This window comes from Tamandua tetradactyla, chromosome X (assembly GCF_023851605.1).
Source record: "Tamandua tetradactyla isolate mTamTet1 chromosome X, mTamTet1.pri, whole genome shotgun sequence".
NCBI lineage: Eukaryota > Metazoa > Chordata > Mammalia > Pilosa > Myrmecophagidae > Tamandua > Tamandua tetradactyla.
In genome coordinates this window covers 117,861,385-117,888,783 of record NC_135353.1, presented here as the reverse complement: position 1 = coordinate 117,888,783, position 27,399 = coordinate 117,861,385, and the positions used below count along the sequence as shown (strand labels likewise).

The 27,399-nt window shown below is 45.9% G+C and overlaps 1 protein-coding gene, 1 non-coding gene and 1 pseudogene across 3 annotated transcripts; 2 read left to right on the top strand and 1 right to left on the bottom strand.

Moving 5' to 3' along the window:
* The first annotated feature begins 326 nt into the window (after positions 1–326).
* LOC143671552 (melanoma-associated antigen D4-like) lies at positions 327–7,654 on the top strand. Of its 2 annotated transcripts, none has more exons than XM_077146769.1 (13): positions 327–470; positions 1,372–1,585; positions 1,892–2,722; positions 3,017–3,220; positions 3,326–3,389; positions 3,608–3,687; positions 4,092–4,183; positions 4,780–4,859; positions 4,943–4,985; positions 5,372–5,434; positions 6,365–6,479; positions 6,818–7,248; positions 7,444–7,654. In XM_077146769.1, exons 2-13 carry the CDS (start codon positions 1,376–1,378, stop codon positions 7,451–7,453), a joined length of 2,223 nt encoding a protein of 740 aa, XP_077002884.1. In that variant the 5' UTR covers positions 327–470; positions 1,372–1,375; the 3' UTR covers positions 7,454–7,654. The 2 variants fall into 2 exon arrangements, with proteins under 2 accessions (XP_077002884.1, XP_077002883.1); XM_077146768.1 differs by having other exon boundaries at positions 328–470; positions 1,375–1,585.
* Positions 6,021–6,149, top strand: LOC143672378 (small nucleolar RNA SNORA11). Its single transcript, XR_013169831.1, has one exon. It is a non-coding gene; the product is annotated as a small nucleolar RNA SNORA11 (small nucleolar RNA).
* Positions 7,655–13,323: 5,669 nt separating the features above from the next.
* Positions 13,324–27,399, bottom strand: part of LOC143672035 (serine/threonine-protein kinase VRK1-like) — a 58,674-nt pseudogene continuing 44,598 nt past the window's right edge.

The window sequence follows — 27,399 nt, the reverse complement described above, 5'->3', positions numbered from 1 at the left end:
AGTTAGCGACCCAGCTAGAGACCGCTTTAATTGGGACCACATGGCCTTGCTGGGGAAATGTGGCACGGTGTAACCCCGACCAGCCTGGAGGAGCTCTGGGGAAGGGGGTTAGGGAAAAACTGAGAAGTACTGTGCAAAAGGGAAGGGGAGATTGTGGTAGACGATTAGGTGGCTCAAGACCCGCGGTCGCAGGAGCGGGTGAGAGGATTCTGGCTAGAAGGAGAAATCGCTGCACGCCTCAACCAAGAGCGCAATCGCATGCGCAGTGGGGTCCTGATGGAACGCGCTTTTGTTGGGAAAGCGGGTAGGCTGGAGGAGGGGTCGGCGCATGCGCATGGTTACCCAAGCTCACGGGGAGCGCAGATTGAAGGGGCGGGGTGGTCTGAGCTGCTGTGCTGGCAGCGGGAGGCGACGGCGCGGCTGCGGGGTTCCCGGTGCTAGGGACGGACGCCATTGGAGCCCCAGGGAAGGTAAGGACTCAGCTGCAGCGAGGACCCCGGGAGGGCGAGAGAGACCCGACCCGCTGCGCCTCCCGTCCCCTCAGGGTCTGAAGAAAACCGCGGCGCACAACCGGAACCTCCTTACACCCGCGGTCTGGACAGAAGCCCCACCCCCACCCCCACCCCAGAACCGGGAGCTCCGATCCGAGCCCTACTCACCCCGGAGCCCATGGTCCGAACCCCTTCAAGCAGACCGGAGCTTCCTTAGACCAGACGCCCCACCCCCACCCCTACCACTTCGAGATCACTCCAGCCAGACCTCTTGACCCTGCCTGGAGTGTCCAATCCTTGGATTTGAAACCTCCAGCGCTCCAATTCGAGCCTCACCCAGGTCCGAGGTCCCCACCCCGTCCACCCCTTGGGCTCTTGTGTGCGCGCCACCGAGACCGGTGTCCATTGAATTCCCCCACCCCGACCTGGGTTCCTTGGATTTGATTTCTCAGTGTTCCCCTGTCCTTGTTGTCTGAGCCCTCCCATCTGTTCCTCCTTCATCTAGGTCTCCTGCTCAGGCCCTCAAGTTCAGAGCCTTTGTTTCTCCCTCTCTCAGAGAGGCCCTTTGGGACTCTTCAAACCTAAGCCCTCAGGTCCCCTGTTCACATCTGGCTCCTGGGATGGGGAAGGAGCCAGCCCATCCTGAACTGCCCTTTCAGTTCAGGAGCCTCCTGCAACCTACTCTGTCCCATTCCTGGGGCTCTGGTCCTGGCTGAGTCTACCTAATCTACCTCCCCCACTGCCTGGGACTGCCTAGTAACCTGCTGATTATCATCCCCACCCCCGAAATCCCATCCCCCCCAGCACGCTGGGTCCTGCCATCTCCCCCTGAAGTGCCTCGACCCCCCTCTGGGGTTAAGCTCTCTTCTCTTTGGGACAGCAGCATGGCTGAGGGAAGCTACAACATGGAATCGGAAAGCTTCACTGTTGAAGACATAGATGAGGGTAGCGATGAAGTTGGGGAGGAAGAGATGGTTGAAGGAAACGACTACGAAGAATATGGTGCTTTTGGTGGCTATGGCACCTTCACCAGCCTTGACATCCGTGTCCTCAGAGCCTTTGGGAGCTTGGGGCCAGGCCTTCGCATCTTGTCGGTGAGGCCCCTTCTTGGCCACCTGTTTGCCCTGGGCCCACATGCCTCTGACCTACACACTCCCACTTCGGGCCACGGTTGGGTTTTCCTTCCCTGGGAGACAGAGGAGGAGTGGAGTAGGGGGAGGATGAAAGAAAGGGGTTGAGTGGGTAGAGACAGCCTGGCCTCCCCCACGCTCCCTCTCCTGCTCAGAGGAAGGGGGTTGGGGAGAGGCTGGCTGCTGGAAGGAGGCTGGCCAGCGCAGTGAGGCATGATGCAAGCGTGGAGAGTTGTGTGCCTTCCCTTACCCATCTCTGTGGCCCTACAGAATGAGCCCTGGGAACTGGAAAACCCTGTATTGGCCCAGACCCTGATGGATGCATTGCAGCTGGATCCGGAAACACTTGCCAATGAGGCGGCCACCCGTGCTGCCAATGTGGCCCGTGCCGCCGCCTCCAACCGTGCCGCTCGGGCCGCCGCCGCTGCTATCCGTATTGCCTCCAACATTCGGGTGCCCATTAACCACCTGGTGGACACAGACCAGGCCTTAGGAGGTGACACCCTGGCCGGGACATATACAGAGTCTCAGGGAGCCACCCCTGAGACACCCCCTGCATCTCCGCAGATCCCCCAGATGCTAATGAACAGTGCAGTGACTGCCCCTGGGGTTCCGGCAACCTCCCCACAGCTCCAGACAGTCTCCCAGGCCCAGGAGGCTGCTACTGAGGGCCCTAGCACCACTCATGCTTCCTTTCAGGCTCCATGTGCCAGTGCAATGGATGCCACGCAGCCCACGGCAGCCTTCCTGGGTCCGAATGATGTCTTTGATTTCAGCCAGCCAGCGGGTGTCAGTGGCATGGCTTTTCCCCGCCCCAAGAGACCTGCCCCAGCCCAAGAGGCTGCCACGGAGGGTCCCAGTGCTGCCTCCGGCGTGTCCCAGGCCGCATCTGCCAGGGAGGTGGCAGCCACCCGGCCCAAGATGAACAAGTCTGGGAAGGCTCTTGCTAAGACTCGGTGGGTAGAGCCTCAGAATGTTGTGGCAGCAACTGCTGCCAAGGCCAAGTTGGCCACGAGCGTCCCTGATCCTGAGGGTGCAGCTGCCAGTGTTCAGCACAGTGTTGAGCCCTGGGCCAAGATGGGCGGCAAGAGGACAAAGAAGGTAAGCGCTCCCTGCTACTTCCACACCCCTCTTCCCTCCTCTCTTCTTGACTTTGTTCCTCCAACACAAGTGTGCTGAGCTTTATTTTACTCCATGTAGTTCCTACCCTCAGGTGGCTCACAGCCTGGCGGGAAAAGAGGTTGGCTCAGTGTCTGGCACTTCGTAAGCACTGAGTGCACTCTTGCTGCCTGAGCTACTCTTATTTACCCAGTATCGCCACGGGCAAGTTGCATGCTGGGCACTTTTCCGTAGGGAGCCTGACACCCCTGGTCTCTTGTCTCCCCAATGCTACAGTCCAAGCACCTGGATGATGACTATGAGAGCAGCAAGGAGGAGAGGGAGCCTCTGACGGTCCCACTGACCTGGAGAGCATCGCAGCCCCCATTGACGGCACAGGCTGAGATGAGCCCTCAGCCCCCAGTGGGCCTGACGTCCCAGGCACCCTCCAGGCACGTACTGTGCTTGCCACCTCGCAACGTGACCCTTCTGCAGGAGAGGGTGAGATGTCTGCCTTTGCCCCTGCTCTTGCTCCGCTCCTCCCTTACCCGCCAGCTCTTGACAGGTACCCAGGCCTTGATTTCCCCTGAATTCCCCCTTCCCCAGGCAAACAAGTTGGTGAAGTACCTGATGATTAAGGACTACAAGAAGATCCCCATTAAGCGCTCAGGTAGGCCACCTGTGCCCCTCCCAGAACGCCACTCCTCCCCCTCCCCACCCCAGCTCTGGGCATCCGTTCACTCATGGGTTCCCTCCGTATCAGACCACGGCTGCTCCTCCATTTCACAGCATAGGGCCCTCGCTGTGCTACCCTCAGCGGGGCTGACCCAAGGGGCTCTGCGGCCTCCACTCAGCCCAGATGCTCTTTCCAACTGTCCCCTCCTGCAGACATGCTGAAGGATGTCATCCGAGAATATGATGAGCATTTCCCAGAAATCATTGAGCGAGCAGCGTACACTCTGGAAAAGGTGGGTGCAGGGAAGGGGAGCAGCTCTGCAGGATAAGAGCAGCGGGGAGGCCTTGAATTCTGCTCCCCTTTAAGGCCCAGTTTCAGTAGTGCCTGCTCCGAAAGCCTTCCCCAGCCTCTCCACCTGTGCGCGTCCGCTGCACTTGCAGTTTGCCATGTACTTCTCCCCTTGACCCCTCTCTCCCGGGCGCTCTGAGCTTCTCATTGACTCATGAAGTGAGTGTTATTCCCTCGGGCAGTGCTGCAGCTCCCACAGTGAGGGTCCTTCATGCCTTCCCTTCCTCCACTTCCCCCGACAAGTGGGATTCCTGCTCAGGAAAAGTTCTAACAGGGGGAATGGAGGGGCTGCTGCAGGATGCCCAGGCTGCATTTCTGATCTCTCATTCTGTTTTCTCCCCCATGTAGAAGTTTGAGATCCACTTGAAGGAAATTGACAAGGAAGAACACTTGTATATTCTTGTGTGCACACGGGACTCCTCAGCGCGCCTCCTGGGAAAGTAAGAACGGAAAGGAGGATCAGCCTTCCTCCATGCTACCCCTTTCCTGCCAGTGTCCCACATTCTCTCAGAGGAACAGAGCAAAACAAAGCGCAGGATCCACCACGGCTTCCACACTCGGGTCGTGGTGCCCAAGGATAACTGAATGAAAGGGAGAGTGGCCTGGGGTGGGGCATCGCTGCTCTCAGGGTTTCAGCCCCACCACCTGAAGCTTCCTAGGAAAGCAGGCTTGCTGTTTGCTTCTTCCTACTAACTGTCTGGCCAGGAATTGTCAGGGTGGTCCCCAAGGGAAAGCTTATTGTGGATGAGAGATCCTGAGGCTCAAAGGGCAGGAAAGGTCCGCATACACCTTTGCCAAGCATTTGCCCCCTGCCAAATGCTGTCCTCCAGAGAGGAGCTCTGGGAGGGAAGTACTAGTGTCCACGTGCTATTGATGAAGGAGGTATGAATTGTCCATGATCAAGTAGCAATCCATACACAGCGTTGGGAAGAAGTCCCATCTAGCCGAGAAATCTGGGACAGGCTAGTTGGGTGACCCATCTTTAGTCGCTCATGTAAACAGCTGCTAGACAAGTTCCCTCTTTCTACACCTGCAGGACCAAGGACACTCCCAGACTGAGTCTCCTCTTGGTGATTCTGGGTGTCATCTTCATGAATGGCAACCGAGCCAGCGAGGGTGAGTGGCTGGACCTGCAGCTGTGGTGAGTCCACAGTCTCACTTTTGCATGCTAACTTCTTGTCCCTCGTCTCTCCTTGCAGCTGTCGTGTGGGAGGCGCTCCGTAAGATGGGACTGCGTCCTGGGTATGCCTGGGCTCTCTCAGCTCCTGCTCTCAGTGTTGTCCTTTGGCAAAAGAGGTCCCAGGATTGCAATTGCAATTGCCTGTTGGTCTGGTGCAAGGAAATGGGCAGTCCTGGACTAGATAGAGAGCAAAGGGCCTCAGCAGGCTGGATAGGGAGCACTCAGCCCCCTCCCTGCTTCCTCTCCCCTGCCTGTCCCCAGATGAGATCTCAGCTAGACCTCAGGGTTAGGGGCCCCATCAAATCCCTACTGTTGAAAAGCAGTCATCTGGTCTCTGCTGCATGCCCACTGGGCTTGGAAGCTCTTAACTAAGCAGGGAAGGGCTCCTGCCCACTTTGGGGCTCTGCCACTCTCTGAAAACATGGGTTCCAACTTTTATTGCTGTCAGGACAAGGCACCCATTTCTTGGCGATTTGAAGAAGCTCATTACTGATGACTTTGTGAAGCAGAGGTAAGTAGTGACTACGTTAACTTTGTCTCACACTCAGATGTCCCCTGTGCATGCAGGTCTGGCTGAGAAGGCCATTCACTACCCTATACCTTATGTTAGATGGCTGGGTGCCTCGGTATTGTGGGTCCGGGCTGGAGTATATGAGTGTGTGTGTTGTAGACTTCCAGGGCAGGGTCAGGGAAAGGGAATATGCATTGCCTGAGAACCTGGTGCAGGGTGTGTTGTCATCGCCATCTCATTAACACCTGCCCTTTAGGCTGTTAGGAGAATTCCCCCTGTTGTACTTGCGAGGAATGTGGGGCTCAGGGAGGGAAGGGTCTGAGCATGGCCCAGTGCTGGTGAGGCTCACCCTGTCCTTGGTGCTTGGAAAACTTGTGTACACCATGCTAGAGGTGTTAAACACACACACACACACACACACACACACACACACACACACACACACACACACACACACACACACACACGGTCAGGAGTATAGGAACACGCCTGGGGCGCAGTGCCCTTGGTTGGCTGGTTTTTCCCTGTGCGGTCACCTGCTGTGCCTTCCCAGAGCTCAGCCAGGCCATCGAGGAGGCCTTGGCAGGGGGTGTGCTCAGAGCAGGGGCCTGAAGAATGACCCTCTATTTATAACACACCCAACAGGAATCTGGGCTCATTGTGACAAGGGGCACAAAAGTTGTGTGGCCTTCCCATGAACTAACGCCCTACACATGTCTCCCCTCGGTACACCCAAGTAGCTTCTTGGCAAGACCGATGACAAGGCTTCGAAGGCCTCGGTGTTGAGGGCAACCCTGGGAGGGAGCCAAGGCTGGGGCCTCTTCCAGGAGCTGAGCTGCAGCATTGGGCTGGGGGAGGTGCCATCTGGAGCCCATTAAACAACAAGGCAGCTGGGCTAGAAGCAAACATTTCCCTTCCTCCTTCTCTAAGGTACCTGGAATACAAGAAGATTCCGAATAGCAGCCCACCTGAGTATGAATTCCTCTGGGGCTTGCGAGCCCGCCATGAGACCAGCAAGATGAGGGTGCTGAGATTCATCGCGCAGGTAGAGAGAGCCTCTACTACGTGCCGTGCACTGGGGAAGGCCCTGTCCGTGCCTTCTCTGTTTATTCTTCACAGACCACTTCTTCCTATCCCATATTTCCAGTGAGGGTTCAGAACCTCAGAAAGGTGCCTCAGTACTTTCTAGAAGGTCACAGAAGTATCAAGTGTGAGGCATGGGGTGAAATCCCAGGTGTGGCACAGAATAAAAGGAGCCTGGTTCCCGTAGTCCTTGTTTTTAGCATCGTGATGCAGAGCACGTAGTAGGGCACCCAGCGGGAAGCCCGTGGCCAGTGAATGTTTGGTAGCTCCATTATTGTCCTTGCTGTGATTTCGTCTCAGAATCAGAACCGAGACCCCCGAGAATGGCGAGCTCATTTCCTGGAGGCTGTGGAAGACGCTTTCAAAACCATGGATGTGGATATGGCCGAGCAACATGCCAGGGCCCAGATGAGGGCGCAGCTGAATATCGGGGAGGAAGCTCTGATGGGAAGGTGGAGCTGGGACGACATCCAGGCGGAGCTCCTGACCTGGGATGAGGATGGAGATTTTGGCGATGCCTGGGCCAGGATCCCATTTTCCTTTTGGGCCAGATACCATCAATACATTCTGAATAGCAACCGTGCCAACAGGAGAGCCACGTGGAGAGCGGGTGTCAGCAGTGGCACCAATGCTGGGGCCAGCACCAGCATCCTAGATGGCCCCAGCACCAGCTCTACCATCCGGACCAGAAATGCCGCCCGGGCTGGTGCCAACTTCTTCTCCTGGATCCAGTAAGGGCTCTGGTGGTTCAGTTAGACTCTGACGGTGGGGTGTGGAGGTGCCGTGAGATGTCAGGGGAAGGCCTGGGGTCGGGTCGGGTGGGGGACTGATGAGGGGGTAGAAATACACTGCTTTTGTTATCTATATCCACCTCTGTTTGATGTCCCTCCATTTCATGTCTTCACTTTTCTTTCTTGCGTTTGCAGACATCGCTGATGAAGTGCAGCAATCTTACTCACCAGACCAGAGTGCCTCCTCAGATTCCTTCTTACCGTGGCACTCTCAGCAGCGTGTAGCCATCTGTGGAAGAGAGCATGCAAGAGGAGTCTTCCTTTTCTCTTCCTGCTTTTGTTGTTTGCTTTTTCTTGTGCTTTCATGTTTTTGGTATCAGTGTGACATTAAAGTTGCAGTATTAATCTGGACGTTTCCTCCTTTTCCTGTGCACGTGCAGCTATCAGAGGCGCGATAAGTGCTCATAGGATGGGAAACTGGGCTTTCTGGGACCGATGGGCCCCACCTCTGCCCAGAAGGTACGGGAGGGGATGTTGAGCAGGGTTGAGGCTTCAGTTGGGCGTAGAGACCATGAGCTTGTAGAGGTCCCAGTCCACGTGCTGATGTGGTTTCCAACAGGGGTTGTTCAGCAGCTCCAGTTAGATGCCTTGAGGGGGGCGGAAGGGATCAAATGCAGGGCTGTGGTTTGGTGCAACTGTCCACCCACCAAGGAACAGGGACCACAGGTTCTCACCTGGACCCGCCTCGTCCTTCCTGCTCTTTGGAGGCACTGTCCCTCCCAGAAACCTTCCCTCCCCACCCCCACGTTTCAGGATGTCACCACTGGGTGTGGCCTTCAGGACTAGGAGGTGGGCCTCATGATGGCGTTCTCGCCTACCAAGCCGGGAGAAGGGGAGGCCGTTATCACTGAGAGCGTAGGACTGAAGAAACAGCTGCGCGCTGACCTAGACAGCCTGTTCTGTGACTGAACTGAGACCGGTGTGGGGGTGCTGAAAGCTCTCTCTGTGAGCCCAAGGTCAGACCCAGGCCTGGTGTCGGCAGTGGCTGGGTGGGGGCTGCCGGGTGTGGAGGCTGCAGGTTCTGCAAGCAGAAGACAAAGGCAGCAACAGTTTGGACTCCTGGGAAGGGCTCAGTCGTGGGCAGGGACATATCAGGGCTTTCTCAGCTTACGTGGTGATGCCACAGCTTTGGAGGACTGGGCCTCAGATAATGAAAGCCAGCAGCGCAAGGACCTGCCCCTCCCTTACCTCTTTCCCCCCAGAAGAAGATCCCTCTCTCAGCCAGATATGGATACTGGCCCAGGCCACGCTAAATAATTTGCAAGGCCTAGTGCAAAATGAAAACATCAAGCCCCTAGTTGAAAAGCTATTAAGCACTTCCAGATGGTGACAGCAGCGCATTAAACCCAGCATGGGGCCCTTCTGAGTGCCTGGCCTTATGCAGGTGCACTGGTCCCATGCTAGGCAGCTGGCTCTGTCCCGGCCACTCCCTCCAGAAATGTTTGGGGAGGGTCTCTATCGTGTTGGTCACGCACCCTTGTGGCTGCTGCGTCAGGGTTTGGCCACAGTGGCCATATGTGATTCTGGACAGAAATCGAGTCCCCTTTGGGTTTCCAGGACTAGGCTGAGGGCCATGGGAGAGACGCAGTATACTGGAGACCCCTGCCCGAGGGTGAGGAATTATATATAACGTGGCCAGCACTCTTACCCTGGGAACTTCCCAGGACGCTGCTGGGCACACAGCAGGCACACGCCCTTCCTTGGATGAGATGGTGTAAGAGATAGGATTAACATAAGCCCTGCGGAAGTACTTGCGAGTAGATGGCATTAGGGTGGTGGTGGCAGTAAGCTGCTTTATGTTATCTGATTTATGTAAGACAGTCTAGGAGGAAGAGAATGTTTGTTTACCCCAAATGGTTATTTTAAGTATGAAGGAAGAACACTGAAAGATAAGAACTTTGTTCCCTCAGGAAATGCATGCATGCCTATTGTCATCCTGTGGTGTATAACCAGGATCTGGTTAAGAATAAAATTGTCTGAAGTCTGTCTGAAGTAAACTCAAGCTTCAGACCCCCTGAGCTCGTCTGTGTCTGTGTCTTTCTTTCTTTCTTTCTTCCTCATCATTCCTTAATATCCTTCGAGCTCCATTTTAACAGGAAGCAACATCTGGCGCCCAGCGTGGGGCTCGAAGAAGAAGACTCCAAATCAATATTAAGGAACCAAGGAAAAGTCTCATTAGAGGCACGTGTGTCCAGCCGATAGAAGAGGACTCGAGTCATATTGGTAAAGTAAGCATTTTCCTCGGATCATCAGGGTAACGGGTAATCACAATAGGCGGGTGGAGGAGTATGTATGTATGTATGTTTGTGCGTTGAAAACATCATTAGGGTGTCATTACTAAAATAAGGTTCTAATAAAGTTTGAGTTATTTGTATTTTAAAGGAAAAAAGACTTTGTGGATAAAGCAGAGAAGAGTCTAAAGCAGACTCCCCATAGTGAGATGGGAGACATTGAGGGAAAAGGAGTGAAGAAAGTTCTGAATTAAAAACAGTTTTCCATGACAATACAGTGAGGCCACATGGGGCAATATCAGACGGGAGTTTAGGAAAAATAAAGAAACTGTGTTCTTGTTGTTAGAAGAAAATAGTAAAGGGAAATAGTTAATAGCATAAAGACGACACAGCCAGGAAATAATAGCCAGGGACAAGGTAACTCTAGTTGGGAAAAAGAGGTTAAAAAAGCTTCTTCAAGAAAGAAACTATTTCTTAAAAAAAAAAAAATCTTCAAAATAGAAACACAGAAATGTAAACCTGAGGCAAGGGAAAAGGACAGCAAATAAATAACTTAAGATGGGATGTGTAATTATAAAAATTTTACATCAGTAAGAGCTGCCTTTATATAAAAATTCATATACACCTGAGTCAGAAAATATTCAATAGGAACAATGCCATGCCGAGCAAAAGTCAGTACTAATTAATGGTTCCTGTAGAATTATAATAGATCAGTCCCCTAAGGGGTATGCAATTCAGGATTGTAGTTCTGACACAAAGTGTTCTGTTATTTTGGGAGCAGATCAGATTTGAGGGCTGAATGCAAGGAAAAAATATACTTATGGAGTCTTTTTGTTCACCTGATGTTGCCATTACATGCAACTGATGTTGCTATTACATGACCTTGGTAAGAAATAATTAAAATGTACACTCTAGCTGGGAGGACTGGCTATTCCCCCAGAAGGAAGTGTACTTTAATAAAGATATCTAGGTCCCAGGAAGCTCCTCTTGGTCCCTAGCCAGTTCCCAGAGGACCCAACTGGGCCCGGTCATGTAAGCAAACTGGAATTTGGCCACTATTGTGAGAAAATATCATAAAAACTGCATGCAATAAATTTAAAATTAGCAAAAATGCACAACCAATTATAAAGACTCCACATTCCTGCATTCCTTTTCAATCAATCCAATGAATTCAATTTAAAAAATCTGGTCATTTACTATGGGTACACGTCACTATTGACACTCTGCTTTCATTTTTGCTACCTGCCACTTTAGGAATTCCTAATTATATATTACAAAACTTGTTTAATATTTTACAAGAAAATTCTAATTTATTAAGCAAAAGGCAGTTAACAGCTGCAGCTGAACGAGAGTTACAATTAATTGAACAGTGCATTCAAAAAGGACAGCTTGTTCAAATAGATCTAAGAAAGCCTGTTAATTTTATTATTTTCTTTACCTTGCAATCTCCCACAGGCCTATTTTAGCAAGATGGGGTTTTAAAATGGATTTTTTTACCAAACAATTGACAAAAATGTTTAAATACATATTTGCAAAAGATTATTTCTTTAATAGCCAAAAGTCACCAAAAATATTATCAATTAAGAAGTCATGATCCTAATCGCATAGTGTGTGATCTCACAAAGGAAGAGGTTCAAAGTCTATATATTTTCAATACCTTTTGGCAAATAGCATTAAGTGACTTTAAAGGACAAATGAATAATCATTTGCTATGTCAAAACTTTTACAATTTTAAAAGACGAACGCAATGGATTTTGCCTAAAATAGTTCCGGCTTCCCCGCTAGCTATTACTGTCTTTACTGACGGTAGTAGCAATGGACAGGCTGCGTATGTCACCCCAGGGGAAAACAAAAGTTGGAAAACGCCTTATACCTCAGCCCAGCGTACTGAATTAGCAGCTGTAATTCAAGTATTGCAAAGTTTTCCACAATCTCTTAATGTTGTTTCTGATTGTAAATATGTTTGCCAAACAGTTACTCACATTGACACAGCTTCTTTGTTTGAAAGAGATGAACTCTCCTGAATGTTTTTACATTTACAAACATTAGTCAGAAGTCAAATTAATCCTCTTTTTATCGTGGATATAAAGAGCTCATACCAATCTTCCAGGTTCTCTGTCATTACAAAATCAGCAAGCAGATAGTCTTGTGAGTTTAATTCAAAATCCCACAACACTTCACAAACTGACTGATATCAATAGCAAAGGGCTGCGAAAGAAATTTCCATCTTTATCTAAACAGCAAACTCAGGACATTGTTAGGACTTCTCAAATCTGTGGACCTTTAAATGCACTCCCATTTGCATCAGAGGTTAATCTTTGAGGTCAAAAAGCAAATGAATTATGGCAAATGGATGTTATTCATATTTCACATTTTGGTAAAATGCAGTGTCATAGACACTTTTTCTCATCTCATCTGGGCTACCTCACAATATGGAGAACTTTTCTGCCATGTTCGATCACATTTACTTAATGCTTTTGCTGTTATCTAATAAAATGGCAATGGTCCTGCTGATACAGGAAAGCAATTTTGTAAATTTTATACTACTTTTCCTATTATTCATATCACAAAAAATTCCACATAATCCCTCTGGGAAAGGAATTATTCAATGAACAAACCAGACATTAAAGTCTGTGCTCATAAAACAAAAAGAGTGAGATCAGGAGGATGATGTTATGAAAATATGTACACCAAACATCAATTAGCAAAACCACTGTTTACTTTAAATTTTTTTAAACATTTTTGATAATTCATCACAGACTCCTGCAGAACAACATTTTAGTACTTTGGGAAAGAAAAATGATACAACCCAAACAGAACTGCAGCTGTAGCCAATCTATTGGAAAGATGTTAAAGATGATTTATGGAAACCAGGAATGGTAGAGGTGTGGGGGTAGGGGTTTTGCTCTTGTCATTGCCGATGACAGAACCTCGGTTTGGATTCCCTCAAAGAGAATAAAACCCCGACATGTCAGCCCGGATGAAAATAACTAAATGGGTAATGTATATTATAGGACATATAATTTTTTTTTTTTACATGGGCAGGCACTGGGAATCAAACCCGGGTCCTCTGGCATGGCAGGCAAGCATTCTTGCCTGCTGAGCCACTGTGGCCTGCCCTAGGACATATAATTTTAGTTGCAGTAAAAAGGGGGAAATGTAGGAGATAGGATTAACATAAGCCCTGTGGAAGTACTTGGGAGTAGATGGCATTAGGGTGGTGGTGGCAGTAAGCTGCTTTATGTTATCTGATTTATGTAAGACAGTCTAGGAGGAAGAGAATGTTTGTTTACCCCAAATGGTTATTTTAAGTACGAAGGAAGAACACTGAAAGATAAGAACTTTGTTCCCTCAGGAAATGCATGCATGCCTATTGTCATCCTGTGGTATACAACCAGGATCTGGTTAAGAATAAAATTGTCTGAAGTCTGTCTGAAGTAAACTCAAGCTTCAGACCCCCTGAGCCCATCTGTGTCTTTCTTTCTTCCTTTCTTCCTTTCTTTCTTTCCTTCCTTCCTTCCTTCCTTCCTTCCTTCCTTCCTTCCTGTTCCTTAATATCCTTCGAGCTCTGTTTCAACAGGAAACAACAAGATGGGAGTGCTCACCATAAGTCACAGGTGTGGGTTTGAGCACAGTGTGCAGAGCGCACGTGAGATGCAGCGGCTCATCTATCAAGGAGGAGAAAGCAGCCATCAGAGATGGTCCGTGCTCGGGAGGGCACTGCCACCCCAGTCTTCAGGGCTCCTCCCCTCTAAGGCCCCTTCCCTGGTGTTTCCTCACCACCTCAGGGGCTGTCTCTCCCACACTCCGCAGTGGTGACAGAGGGTTGGGCAGGAAGCAAGTGGGCCGAGAGGGAATTCTCAGGCCTGGGAAGGAAGGAGGGCCGTGGGAAACGCAGGGAGGTTGTGGGCCCCACAGGAGGGTCAGGCTGGCCACTTTGGTGATAGCCGACGTCCTCACCAACTGGGCAAACGTGAGGCCAAGCCAGGCCTCCTACCCACTCGCAGCCTCGGTCCTTCCGCACTCTCCCTCGCCACCAAGGCCCACAGCAGTGTTTCCTGGGACTCTACTGTGCCCTCGGGCCCCTGCGGGAGGGGTGCGTGGCACTCAGCGGCTTCCACAGCTTTCTCCCCAGCCCAGGCCTGTCTGACTCCTCACCGGCAGCCTTGACAGGAGGGGACCATTAGGCCTTTCTGTGACTCAGGATTCTGAGGGCTGCGAGAGGGTGAGGCTCTTCATTAAAGTCACAGGACGTTGCAGAGCCAGGACTCAACCTTGGGCCTTCCTGAGGCCGTGACGCATTCTCTGCCCACCTCAGAGTGCTGCCACTGCATTCCAGGTGTCTTGGGGTGACACACCCACCTGCTCCCCTCCTCTCCTAACGCCCACCCAGCCACCCAGTCTGCATGTATCATTCACTCCCTTTCTCCCGTCCTTTAGCCGAAATCCCATCCCTATGGCTTTCCTGCCCCTTTGTTTCCTTCTGGGCTTCTAAGGCCTGCCCCACCCTCCTGCCTTCCCAGCCTCCTGAGACTTGGGGTTTGGTGCTTCCCTGGGTGGCCGTCCTGCTTCTCCTCCCCAACTTTGTCAGCAGCAGCAGGCCCTGCGCCAAGCACTCATTATTCCCTATCTCCTTCCATCCTCACTCACTCCGAGTGGCTCACTGCTGCCCCTTGTACAGATGAGGAAACAGACTCGGAGAACAGAAAAGACTCGCCTGAGATCTCTGACCCGGCCCCGCCCCTGCCTCCACAGCGGCCTCTCCTCTCTCTGGCCCTCCCCGTCTCTCACAGCACAGGATTGGACTCGAGGGCTCTGAGGGGGCCCCGGCTCCGCGGTTCTGTGGGTCCGCAGTCCTTGTCACATCGTCCTTCTGAGCCTCACCTGAGTCATGGGAGTAAGTGAGGACATCTGTCCTGCCCAGCTCAGATCCCAGGGCAGTTGTGGGCAGCTGATGTGACCCTGTGCGTGAGCACGTGCAGGAAGTGAATAAAGTAGTGCAGGAACGGGAGGTCACACCCCCACAGGCTCCACTTGTGTCTGAGCGGGGTGGGCCTCCGGAATGCACCTGCGATCCAATCCTAACCTTGCCAGTTGGAGTCCTCTGAACTTGGGCACGTCACATCACCTCTGAGCCCCCATTTCCTCATCCAGAAAATGGGGCTTATTTTTTATTGTTTACTTTTTAAATTTCTTTTTAAATATAACAACATACAAACACGAACATCCTTACCATATGATCATTGCATTCTTGGTATATAACCAATAACTCACAGTGTCATCACATAGTCGTATATTCATCACCACAATCACCTCTCAGAACATTTGCATCAATCCAGAAAAAGAAATAGAAAAAAGAAAAAAATTCATACAAACCATACTCTCATCCCTCTCCCTCACCGATCACTAGCATTTCAATCTACTAAATTTATGTTAACATTTGTTCCCCTATTATTTATTTATTTTTAATGCATATGTCTTACTCATCTGTCCATAAGGCAGATGAAAGGAGCATCAGATACAAGGTTTTTACAATCACACAGTCACATTGTGAAAGCTATATCATTATACAATCATCTTCAAGAAACATGGTTACTGGAACACAGCTCTACATTTTCAAGTAGTTCCCTCCAGCCTCTCCATTACACCTTAACTAAAAAGGTGATATCTATTTAATGCGTAAGAATAACCTCCAGGATAACCTCTCAACTCTGTTTGGAATCTCTCAGCCATTGACACTTTATTTTGTCTCATTTCACTTTTACCCCTTTTGGTCGAGAAGGTTTTCTCAATCCCTTGATGCTGAGTCTCAGCTCCTTCTAGGATTTCTGTCCCACATTGCCAGGAAGGTCCACACCCCTGGGAGTCATGTCCCACATAGAGAGGGGGAAGGCAGTGAGTTTGCTTGCCGTGTTGGCTGAGAGAGAGAGGCCACATCTGAGCAGCAAAAGAAGTTCTGGCATAGCCTATCCTTTGCATGGTTAAGTTTCATATGAACCTTAACCCCAAGATTGAGGGCTCAGCCTATTGCTTTGGTTGTCCACACTGCTTGTGAGACTATCAGGAATTCTCCACTTGAGGAAGTTGAATTATCCCCCTTTCTCACCATTCCCCCAAGGGGACTTTGCAAATACATTTTTATTAACTGTTCCAATCACTCTGGGATTTATGGGGGCATCACTCTGGACAAACCTACAAAATCTCATGCCCTACTCAAGGTTCCATGTGCTTATGGTGTTCAATTAAGCTGTCCACATAAGTTATATTAGGAAATGCACTAGTCAAATATGAGTTTTGTGCCAAGTAAACATTATTTGCTTTAGTCTCACGCATAAGTTAAACTTTTGGAATGTGAATTGCCATCTATTTTCAATACCCTGCAATACTGATATTCCTTTGTTCTTCCTCATGCAAAAACATGTTTTAATTTGTACACTTAGTCACTATCACTGTACATTCTAGACATTCCTAGATTATAACATCTCAGTCTTTATCATCTATCTTTCCTTCTGGTTTCATATGTGCCCCCAGCCCTCCTCCCTCTATCATTCTCACATGCAGCTTCATTCAGTAAACTTACATGATTGTGCTACAATCAGTCCTGTTGCACAATCTGTATCCTTTCAGCTCCAATTAACCAATATCTACCCTATTTCTGTCTCCTGATGGTCTCTATTCTTAACTGAAATTCTCCAAGTTTATTCACTAATGTCAGCTCATATCAGTGAGACCATACAGTATTTGTCCTTTTGTTTATGGCTGATCTCACTCAGCATAATGTCCTGAAGGTCCATCTATGTTGTTACATACTTCATAACTTTATTCTGTCTTACAGCTGCATAATATTCCTTTGTATGTGTATACCACAGCCTGTTTAGCCACTCGTCTGTTGATGGGCATTTTGGCTGTTTCCATCTCTTGGCAATTGTAAATAATGCTGCTATAAACATTGGTGTGCAAGTGTCCATTTGTATCCTTGCCCTCATGTCCTCTGAGTAGATACCTAGCAATGGTGTTGCCGGGTCATATGGCAATCCTATACTTAGCTTCCTGAGGAATCGCCAAACTTCCACAGCGGTTGTACCATTTGACATTCCCACCAACAGTGGAGAAGTGTGCCTCTTTCTCCACATCCTCTCCAGCACTTGTCGTTTTCTGTTTTATTGATAATGGCCATTCTGGTGGGGGTGAGATGATATCTCATTGTGGTTTTGGTTTGCAAGAAAATGGGGGCTATTATGCCTGCCTCATTCTCAAAAGAAAGCACCAAACAGTAGAGGTGCAAACAGTGTCAGTAACCCAACCTTCCAAGAACCCCTACCCCATCCTCCATTACCTTTTACCAGAGAGGAAATTGAGGAGCAGGCAGAGGAAATGACTTGCCCAATGTCAGTTTCCCAAGTTCCCTGGGTTCCAATTCTGGGTGACTCCTCATTACACACACTCTTTATTTAGAAGCTAGCATTGTAAAAAAGTTCCAAGTTTATCAGACATTGCAGAGTTCAAATATCACTTTCCACTGTCTTCACACACCCTCAAAATAGCTTGGAAATGCCAACACTTCAGCATGCACAGTAGAAATGGACAGAATAGTTCAGGCCACCTGCCCTAGTTTGTGGCTCAGCCTATGTAAGGAATTTTAGTTTGGAATAATTAGTATACCCTTCGGGCACAAAGTTTGAAAAATGAAAACAGCTCTATGCACCCAATACCCATGTGGCAGTTTAAAATTGTTAAGACTGAGGCTACTAACTGTTGATGAGGATGTTTAGCAAAGGGAACTCTCAGACTCTGTCAATGCAATTAACGTTTTCCACGACACCTCTTGAAAACATTAGGAAATTAGAACGGGTCGAATATTTAGTGCAGCTTTTTGGGAGGAGGGGGGTGCGATTAGAGACAGGATCCAGGCAAATGTGAGCCCCTTGAAAGCAGCTGGGGAGCAAGTGCATTGCCTTTAGCTAGGAATGTGAGATAGCTGTGGGCCAAATTACAGGGGTTGAGAGCAACTACAAATTATGCTCCACCTTGTCTCTGCAGTGTTCTAGGAAAATGTGGGATCCTGGCCATTGCAATGGGGATACTGTGGAATTGCCCTAGGATCAGTCCATCCCGTTACTTCCTTCCTTGTAATCTGCCCCCAATCCACAGAAGACGCAATGCACAAGTCTGGAATGCAGTGGGGCAAGGGGAAAGGCAAGAGTAAGGACCAGGGCAGCAGCACATTCACCATGATGTTCAGTCCAACCCCTGTCATTGTCTCAGTTTGCTAAAGCTGCCCAAATGCATATACCAGAAATGAGTTGGCCTTTACAATGGGAATTCATTAGCTTACTAATTTGCAGTTCTAAGACTGTGAAAATGTCCAAATTAAGGCATCAACAGGACAATATTGCTCTGAAGAAAGGCTGCCAGCATCTGGGGCACCTCTGTCACATGGGAAAGCATATGGCTGGTGTCTTCTGCTCTTTCTCTCCCAGCTTCTGTTCTCTCTAAGCTCTCTCCAAATGTGTCTGGGTGTTTCTCTCTGTGTGCTTTATAAAGGACTGCAGTACTGGATTAAAACAGACTTTGAATGGGGTGGGTCACATCTCAATTGAACCAAAAGTCCCACCTACAATAGGTCTGCCTTCACAGCAATGGATTAAAAGAGGATGGTCTGTTCTCAGGTACATAACCACTCCAAACAAGCACAGTCATTCTCCAGCTATATTTTCAAATTCTTGTCGTGAGGCACAAGTTTTCCACCTGTTGTGAAATTTTCATTACAGAGAAGTTCCATTGTGCCCCTTTCTAGGAAATCTCTACCATCCACAACCAATCTTGGGCTTGCTATCGCTGTATATGAGAGTTTTATTTTCCTAGAAATTCTTATACATGTCCATATATAGTATGTAATCTTTGGTGTTTGGCTTCCATCTCTCAGAATGAATGCTTTTGAGATTCATCCTTGTTATAGCATGGGTCAGTAGATAGCACCACTTTATTGTTGAAAATTATTCCATTTAGGCAATCCACCACACCGTATTTCTCCATTCATTTGTTAATGGGTAAGCATTTATTCCTTCACCTGTTTTCACTTACTAATAATTATGAATAAAGTTGTTATGAGTATTTTTGTGCAATTTCTTGTACGGGTGTATGTTTCTTTTTTTCTTTGTTAGAAAAATATGGGTTTGCAGAAGAATCATAAAGTACAGGATTCCCACATAGCACCCTATCATTAACACCTTCATAGGTGTGTAACTGTTGCTACAATTGATGAAAGCACGCTTTAAATATTTCACTATAAATGATAGTCCATGATTTAACTTCAGGTTCACCTTGTAGTGTACTTCCTTGGATTTCCTGTAAAATTTTTGTTCTGTTACCATTTGTACAACCTAACATTTCTCCTTTTAACCAAACTCAGATTTATATTTCTTTGCTGTTAATTACATTCTCAATGTTGAGCTACCATCCCCACTATCTATTACCAAACCATTTCCTTCATTCATGCCTTAACTTCCTATTCTCTGTCCCTACCCCAATACAGTTACCCTACACTCTAGATTCTGACTGTATGAATTTGCTCATTTTATTTATTATTTAAAGAATTTGTTGTTTCATATCAGTGAGAACATACAATATTTATCCTTTTGTTTCTAGTTTCACTCAAGATTCCTTGTTGTCTCCTGTATCAGGACTTCATCCATTTTTATGACTGATAATAAATAGTTCATTGTTTGTATATATCGCTTGTTGATTATCAATTCACTGGGTTTTTTCCATCTTTGACAATGGTGAACTGGAACAATAGCTGCCCTCAGAGTTGGGCCTCCAGCAATTTGAAGTCACTAATCAAAATCCCTGATCTGTGATCAGTCATACCTGCTGCTGGTCTTGGAGAGGGGTTTTTATATCCCTTTCTGTCACCAGCAAACTAGCAAGGGGTGAACCCCACAGTGGCTAGCTGTGAGAGTGGGGGATTGTTGCTGGTAGCCTCCCTTGATAGTGATATCAATGTACTGTTCTTTACCATAATTTACGAACATTTTCCTCCTGCTCTCCCCTGGAGAGTTCTGGTCTCTGAACTCTGGAGTTTCAAAATAATTATCTCAGACAGTTCCTGCCTGTTTAATAGTTGTTCTGGTGGAAAGACTGAATCCTGGATCGCCCTACTTTGCCATCTTTCCACAGTCTCTTTGGTGTATGTTTTCATTTATCTTGGGCAAATACCTAGGAGTAAAACTGAATAAATAAACATTTATGAAGTAGAACATCCAGTATTGTCAGGATGTCAAATCTTTCCAAAATTGTGTATGTGTAAATGCATAAGAAACTGGAAAAATATTTTCAAAAGTGGTCATGCCATTCAACATTCCCATCAACAGGGCATCTTTTGTGGGGGGTCAGGAGCAATAAATCAGGCAATAAATCAGGCCCTAGCAAGAAGAAGGTATCCGGAGTCACAAGATCCAGGGCAGGAAGTTCCCAGGAGTTAAAAATTAAACAATAATCATTGTTAAGAAACAAAAAGAATGGGATGTATTGTGCAACAGCAAATGGCATTTCTCTGCTTCTGTAGATAAAATTGCTTGCTTACAGCTGCAAACCAAGATGTGGCTCAAAAAGATAATGTCCTTTTTCCTGCTTCTGTGGATACGCTTGTGGTTTTTACCTTTATAAGCCCCCTTGAGAACTCCTCGGGACTGCTCTCTGATTCCTCTTTCTTGAGTTTCTGAGGCAGTCGCAGGCCGGCTAATAAAGACTCCTAATTGGCTTGCAAATTGCTTTGACTTGTGTGGTCTCTCTTCTGGTGTGCCCCACAACACTTTGTCAGCACTTGACACTTTCAATCTTTAATTTTAGCCATTCTAGTGACTTTGTTGTGGTGTCACATTGTCATTTTTATTTGAATTTACCTGACAACTAATGATGCAGAGTATCATTCATTGCATGGGCTTATTTTCTAATTGTGTTTTTTTTATGCATGTATGTGAAGTTCTGTGGAAGTGTTTTGCCCTTTTATAGTTGGGTTGTTTTCTTATTATTGACTTGTAAGAATTCTTTATATATTTTGGTTATTTTTCCTTTGTCAGGTATATATATTGCACATATTTTCTCAGATTCTATGACTTGCCTTTTTATTATTACATTTGATGATTTCCAGTCAATTTTTTTAATGGTTATGACTTTTTGTGTGCTATATTGTAGCACGAAAACCACCTCCAGGAACGTTCCAGGAAGTTAGTACAGGCTGAGACCAAGGATCCTGGGAAGCAGGTTTTATTTTCTATGGCCATAGGGCTCAGCTGAGTAGCCTCTGAAAGTCTGAGCCCCAAACAAAAGGCAACCTTAACTTTTATAGACTGTATGAAATGTTAAAGACAAGGTAAATAATTGGCTGATTTAAGTTGAGAATGGCCCAAAGCTGAACTGTTGAGGGGCCCCCACCCCAGGAATGTCTTATCTTGCCTACATGCATCTTCACCAGTTCCTGAAGGCTAGGGGAGGGGGTTTGTATCCCAGGAATGTGTCTTATCTCGCTTGCCTGCAAGGAGAGGGGGTTTGGAGATTTTCCACAGAGAGCACAGCTGAACCAGAAAGAGGGAGAGGCATGCCTGCTACAATATAAGAATCAACTGTTTACTCCAAGTTCATTGTCACTTTTCCTATATTCTCTTCTAGAAGTTTTATAATATTAGCTTTCTTTTGGTTTAGATCTAGGATCCATTCAGTGTTAATTTCTGTGTGAAAAGGGTAGAAGTTCATTTTTTTTCCACATAGAAATCCACTTGATCTCACAAAATTTGTTGTAAACACTATACTTTCTCCCTATCGAATTACTTTAGCTTCTTTCTATAAATTCATCTCACCATATATGTGTAGGATCTATTACTGTGCTATCTATTCCATCCCATTGATCTATGTGTAAACCCTAAATTAGGTAGTGTAAGTACTCCGGTGTGGTTCTTCCCCACCAGCAATGTTTTAGCTGCTTTAGATTGTTCACATTTCCATATAAATTTTAGAATCTGCTTGTTAATTTCAACAACAAATAGTTCTAGTATTTATTTGGGATTACCTTGAAACTATAGACTGATTTGGAAAGATGTGACATCCTAACAGTATTGGAATTCCACTTCATAAATGTTTATATATGTCCACTTTCATTACCTTCAGTTGTTTTGTAGCTTTTGTCTATGGGTCATGTATACAGTTTGTCAAATTTATTCCTAGGTATTTCATGCTTTTGATGCTACCGAGAATTTGTTTATTTAATTTGGATTTCCAAATTTTTTTTCTAGTATTTAGTTATATAATTCTATTGATGTTGTATGCTATGGTCTTGCTAAATGCATATATTAGATCTCGTCATGTTTTTTTGATTCCTTAAGATTTTCTGATCTATTTGACCATGCTCTGGGTAAATGAAGGCAATGTCACTTCTTCCTTTAAAATTCACAGTCCATATTTTTCTCCTTTTTCTTGTTTATGCTCTGGAAGGTAGGGCTTCTAGTATAATATCAAACAGAAGTGGCAAAAGTGGACATTTTTGTTTGGTCTATACTCTCAGAAAGACTGCCTACAAGCTTTTGAATTTTTATCTATTGGTTTTGTGTCGATCCTTTATCAGACTGAAGGAGTGCCTGCAAATATAGTTAGACTTTTTTCTAAATCATGAACATGTGTTAAATTTTGTCAAATACTCAATATGCTTCTATTCTCATGATCATGTTTTTTACTTTACACTGGTAGATTATATTGATTGATTGATTTTGGAATATTAAATCAAATTTGCATCTCTGGCATAAACCCTAATTTTCTATGATTGTTTTCTATTGTTTTGTAAGGGATTTTTGCATCACATTTCATGAGGAATGCTAGACTACTACCTGCCTTTCTTGTATTGTCTTTGTCTGCTACAGGTACCAGCGTAATCATGACCTCACAAAGAGTTTTGAAATTTTTTGTACTTTCAGAAAGCTGTGTGTAGGATTTTATCATTATTCCATAAATTTATTGGTAAAGGTATATGAATCTGGAGTTTTCTTTGCAGTAATGTTTTTATTTACAAATTCATTTTTCTTTTGAGAAATAGGGCTGCTCAGAATTTCTTTTTCCTCTTGAGCCCATTTTGGTAATTTGCCTTTTTGGAGTAATTTGTTAATTTCTGTTCAGTTTTTGAGTTTATTAGCATGTATATAGATATAATTTCCCTATAGAGAGTAAAGGTTTGGGTTTTTTTTTCTCCATGGATATGACTATCATTGTCTATCCCTGGGGGATCCTTTTCAGAATAGGACCCCGGGCTCATGGAGGCGGATGTTAACGATATTAAGAGAGGCTTCAGGTGGGTGGGAGGTTATTGACAGATTACATGGGAGAAGAGAGTTATTTTAGACCTCATCCTTTCCACACACATACACACGCACTTAAGCTACCTGATGTTTGGCTGCTGAGGATCAGCTTTGCTCAGTCCCTACACCTCCTAGCCTTTCTCTTTCACAGGTGATGCCCCCATTGGATTTAATTAACTCACTCAACCCATGATTCTGAGAAAGACTGAAAGTGGATTTCCCCCTTCCAGAGGCACTTGTTTTGCTGAACATGGAGGAGGGTGTATACTTGAGATCCACCTCCTTTCCCCCACCTCACGGATTTCTTTTTCTTTCTTTCTTTCTTTTTTTTTTTTTTTTTCACAATCACACAGTCACATTGTGAAAGCTATATCGTTAAACAATCATCTTCAAGAAACATGACTACCAGAGCACAGCTCCACAGTTTCAGGCACTTCCCTCTAGCCTCTCTAATACACCTTAAACTAAAAAGAGGTTATCTATATAATGCGTAAGAATAACCTCCAGGATAACCTCTCAACTCTATTTGAAACTCTCAGCCACTGATACTTTATTTTGTCTCATTCCTCTCTTCCCCCTTTCAGTTGAGAAAGTTTCCTCCATCCCTTGATGCCAAGTCCCAGCTCATTCTAGGATTTCTGTCCCATTTGCCAAGGAGGTCCACACCCCTGGGAGTCATGTCCCACGTAGACAGGGGGAGGCAGTGAGTTTGCTTGCTGTGTTGCCTGAGAGAGAGATTCCGCCCCCCAGATTTCTAGGTATATGCAGTCCTACCTAGTTGAAGTGTACCATACATAACATATTATTCTCCTCTGGAATTCGTGAGAATGGGAGTGGTAGTCATAACAGTGTCAGTGGTTTCACAGGGTAAACACCTCAATTTGCACTCCTGAATTTCCCCATAGCACACCTCACAGATATCCTTAACTCAGTACTGAGGCACAGATTTTGCAATATATCTTAGGTGGTCCAATGAAGGTGGCTCACCATCCCATGAGCACCTTCTACCTTCTTCCCTTGGACCATGACATCTAGATTTTCACAGCTCTTTGTGTGTGAATGCATTCAATTGTGTGTGTATGAGTTGTGCATCTCTGAGTGTGTACAGGTGAATGTGCTTTGAAAGCATGTGTGGAGGTGAGTGTTTGTGAGACATATGTGTATAATCAGAGTATTCCTAACAGTGTGTTCATAGATCTATGTTAATGAAATGTGTCAGCCGTGTATTTGTATGTGTTCATCAGCAGATCTGAAGGTGAGTCTATTTCATGTGTAATGTACAACTAAATGTATAAGTTTCTACTGATACAGCCATGAGATTTAAAGAGTGTGTTTCCATGTGTGTAGGTAACTTGTTTATTTTTTGTACCTGTGGTACATTTTAGGGGATAGCCTTGTATTCTGTGTAATTGTGCGTGTACAGAACATCCAGGTATCTGAGAGTGTCCATGTGTGTATGTCTACAATGTGTCTCTCTACTAGAGTTTCAGTGGGCCTGTGGAATGTGTATCAGTAAGGTGTGCATGACTTGAACATGTCTTTGGGGTATATGTATGAGTATCCATGGTCCCATGTGTAGTGAGTGATTGTCTCTGAGGTCTGTGTGAATTTGTGGTAATGTTCTGGAGTCCATATACTGGTGCTGTGCTCTTGCCCATGGTGATCTTTATATGTGGGTGTAAGATGCCCTCATCTGTGCATGTGTATGCTAGTCTATATGTGTAGTTATATCTGTGAGTGTGTCTCTGAGTCTGTAGTATGTGTATGTGCATGGGCATATCCACAGAAATGCCACTTTCTAGCATTTCTTGACCTACCTGCCCCAACCTCAAAACTGGGAAGAACTGGGGGCTATAGAGCGTGAGATAGTGGATACTTAAGAGACAGTTTTTCTTAGGCTTTTTGAGATAGAAGGTTCACACCCTCCCCCAGAAAAGGAATTGCAATCTCAGAAGAGGAATTCCTCTGCAGCATATATTACATCTCCTCATTTTTCAGAGCAATCACCATAAATGAATGGGCAGGGAGGTGGCAGGATATACTGGATTTACAGGCTTTCTTCTTGGCTGTGGATCATAATATGGCTATAAAAACTGAAGGTGGACAGTGGTTTCTAGCTTTGGTTACATCATTTTCTAATTTAAGCCTTCTGTAGGCATTTATGTCATTGTCACCGGCTCAGCCCATTTCTCCTCTCAATGACCCTTCCACTAATAACAAGATTAACAAAATGCATAACTGAAAAATTCCTAGAAGGGAAAGTCCCCTCTCAAATGTTGGGTCAGATGCAATGTCTAAATTTATCTCTAGTGAAGAGCGATTCTTTCATAAAAGGTTCCATCTGTCATTGATCAATAACTATACAGTAAAATAAAATAAAAATGAATTACAGAATAACCAAAAGAAAAATGTAAAGATTACAATATACAAACTCATTTTTTGTTACGTTATTCCAAAGACATAAAATTACTCTAGCAAATTGTATATACGTTTCAAAGGCTCACTCTAAATTTCTTTAGTTATCTTGTCAAAGATGAGCAGCCTATGGTCCAGCCCTGGCATGAACACCTCACTTGAATAGCACCTGTATAATGTGCTTGAAGGGAGAGCTTCTAATGGACCATGGAATATAAACTGAAGATGGAAGGAAGTATGAACATGAAAGTTGTGTTAGACTGTGAAAAAAGTGGAATAGGAGAATTGTTACGCTGTGGATGCAAGAATGAACTGGAGATTGGACTTAGTGAAATTGCTGAGTAGAGAACTCCAAAATTCCATCCCTCCAATAAAGTGACAATAAGCTTGCAAAGGGTGGGCCACGGTGGCTCAGCAGGCAAGAATGCTTGCCTGCCATGCTAGAGGACCAGGGTTTGATTCCTGGTGCCTGCCCATGTAAAAAATAAAAAATAAAAAAAAAAGCTTGCAAAACCCGACAGAATAAACTTTTTTAGAACTCTGCAATCTAATCAGGAACCCTCAAGAACTGGAAAAATGCTTAATTAAGATAGAAGGTGCTAAATTTTGGTCAGAAAGCATTGTGGCATTTTAAATTACTGTGCCAGTTTAAACTGTTGTTTATCCCAGAGAAGCCATGTTCTTTAATGCTCATTCAATATTATTGGATGGGATGCTGTTGATTAAGTCGTCTTCATGGAGATATGACCCACCCAATTGTGGGTGGGACCTTTTGATTAGGTGGTTTCCATGGAGATGCGTTTCCACCCATTCAAAGTGGGTCACTTCCTGGAGTTCTTTAAGAGGGAACCATTTTGAAAAAAGCTTCAGAGATGACCAGAGAGATATGTTTGGAGATGCAGAACTAAAATGTCCCTGGAGCAGCTGTTTGAAATGAGAAGCTGGGAAAGAAAGCTAGTAAGCAATGCCATGTGCCATCCCAGCTAACAGAGAAACCCTGAATGTCATCAGCCCTTTCTTGAGTCAAGGTATCTTTCTCTGGTTGCCTTAGTTTGGATATTGTTATGGCTTTAGAACCGTAAACTTGCAGTTTAATAAACTCCCATGTAGGAGCCAAAGGGTTAAAACAAGACCTGCAGAATTTGCTGGGAGCAGCTGACATCCCTGGGTGGGCAAGAAACTGAGAAGATTGTTACTTGCTTTGTTTGGAACAGTCTGGGAGGAACAGAATGTTTGTTTACCCCCAAATGGTTAACTTAAGTATGAAGAAAGTTAAGTACTTTGTTTCCTTAGGAAACCCTGCAGTATATAAGCAGGAGCTGGTGCAGAATAAAGTTGTCTGTTGTTTGCTAAAGTTAAGCTTCAGACCCCCTGATCCCGTCTGTCTCTTTCTTTCTTTCAGTCTCTCTTTCTCTTTCTCATCATTCCTTAATATCCTTTGAGCTCTGTTTCATAGGAAGCAACACTCCCAATTTAAAAATCTTTCCATTTTTGGTATATTGCATTCCACCAGCTTTAACAAACCAAAACAGATTTTGGTACCGAGAATGTGGTGCTACTGAGGTTTGTGAATACCAAACATGTTGGAACAGCTTTTTAAATGGATAAGGGGAGGATTCTGGAAGAGTCATGAGATGCTTGACAGAAGGCCTAGATTGCTTTGAAGATACTGTTGGTAGAAATGTGGATTGTAAAGATACTTCTGATAAGGCCTTAGACAGAAATGGTGTGTGTGCTATTGCAAACTGGAGTGAAGGCAATCCTTGTTTTAAAGTAGCAAAGAATCTAGCCAAATTGACTACTGGTTTTGGATGGAAGGAAGATTTTAAAAGTCATAAGCTGGAATGCTAAGCTGAAGAGATTTCCAAATTAAATGTAGAAAGTGTGGCATGGTTTCCCCTTGAAGCTTATAGTGGAATGTGACAGGAAAGAGATGAGGTGAAAAGTGAACTCTTGGTAAAAAAGAAAACAGAAATTGATGGCCTAGAAAATTCTGGGCTTCCAGAAAGGGAGACCCCAGTGAATAGTGCCCCACATGAGGATTTAACCAAATATGGAAGCAGTCAGCCATTACATGACAAATGAAGATTTAAGATGGTATT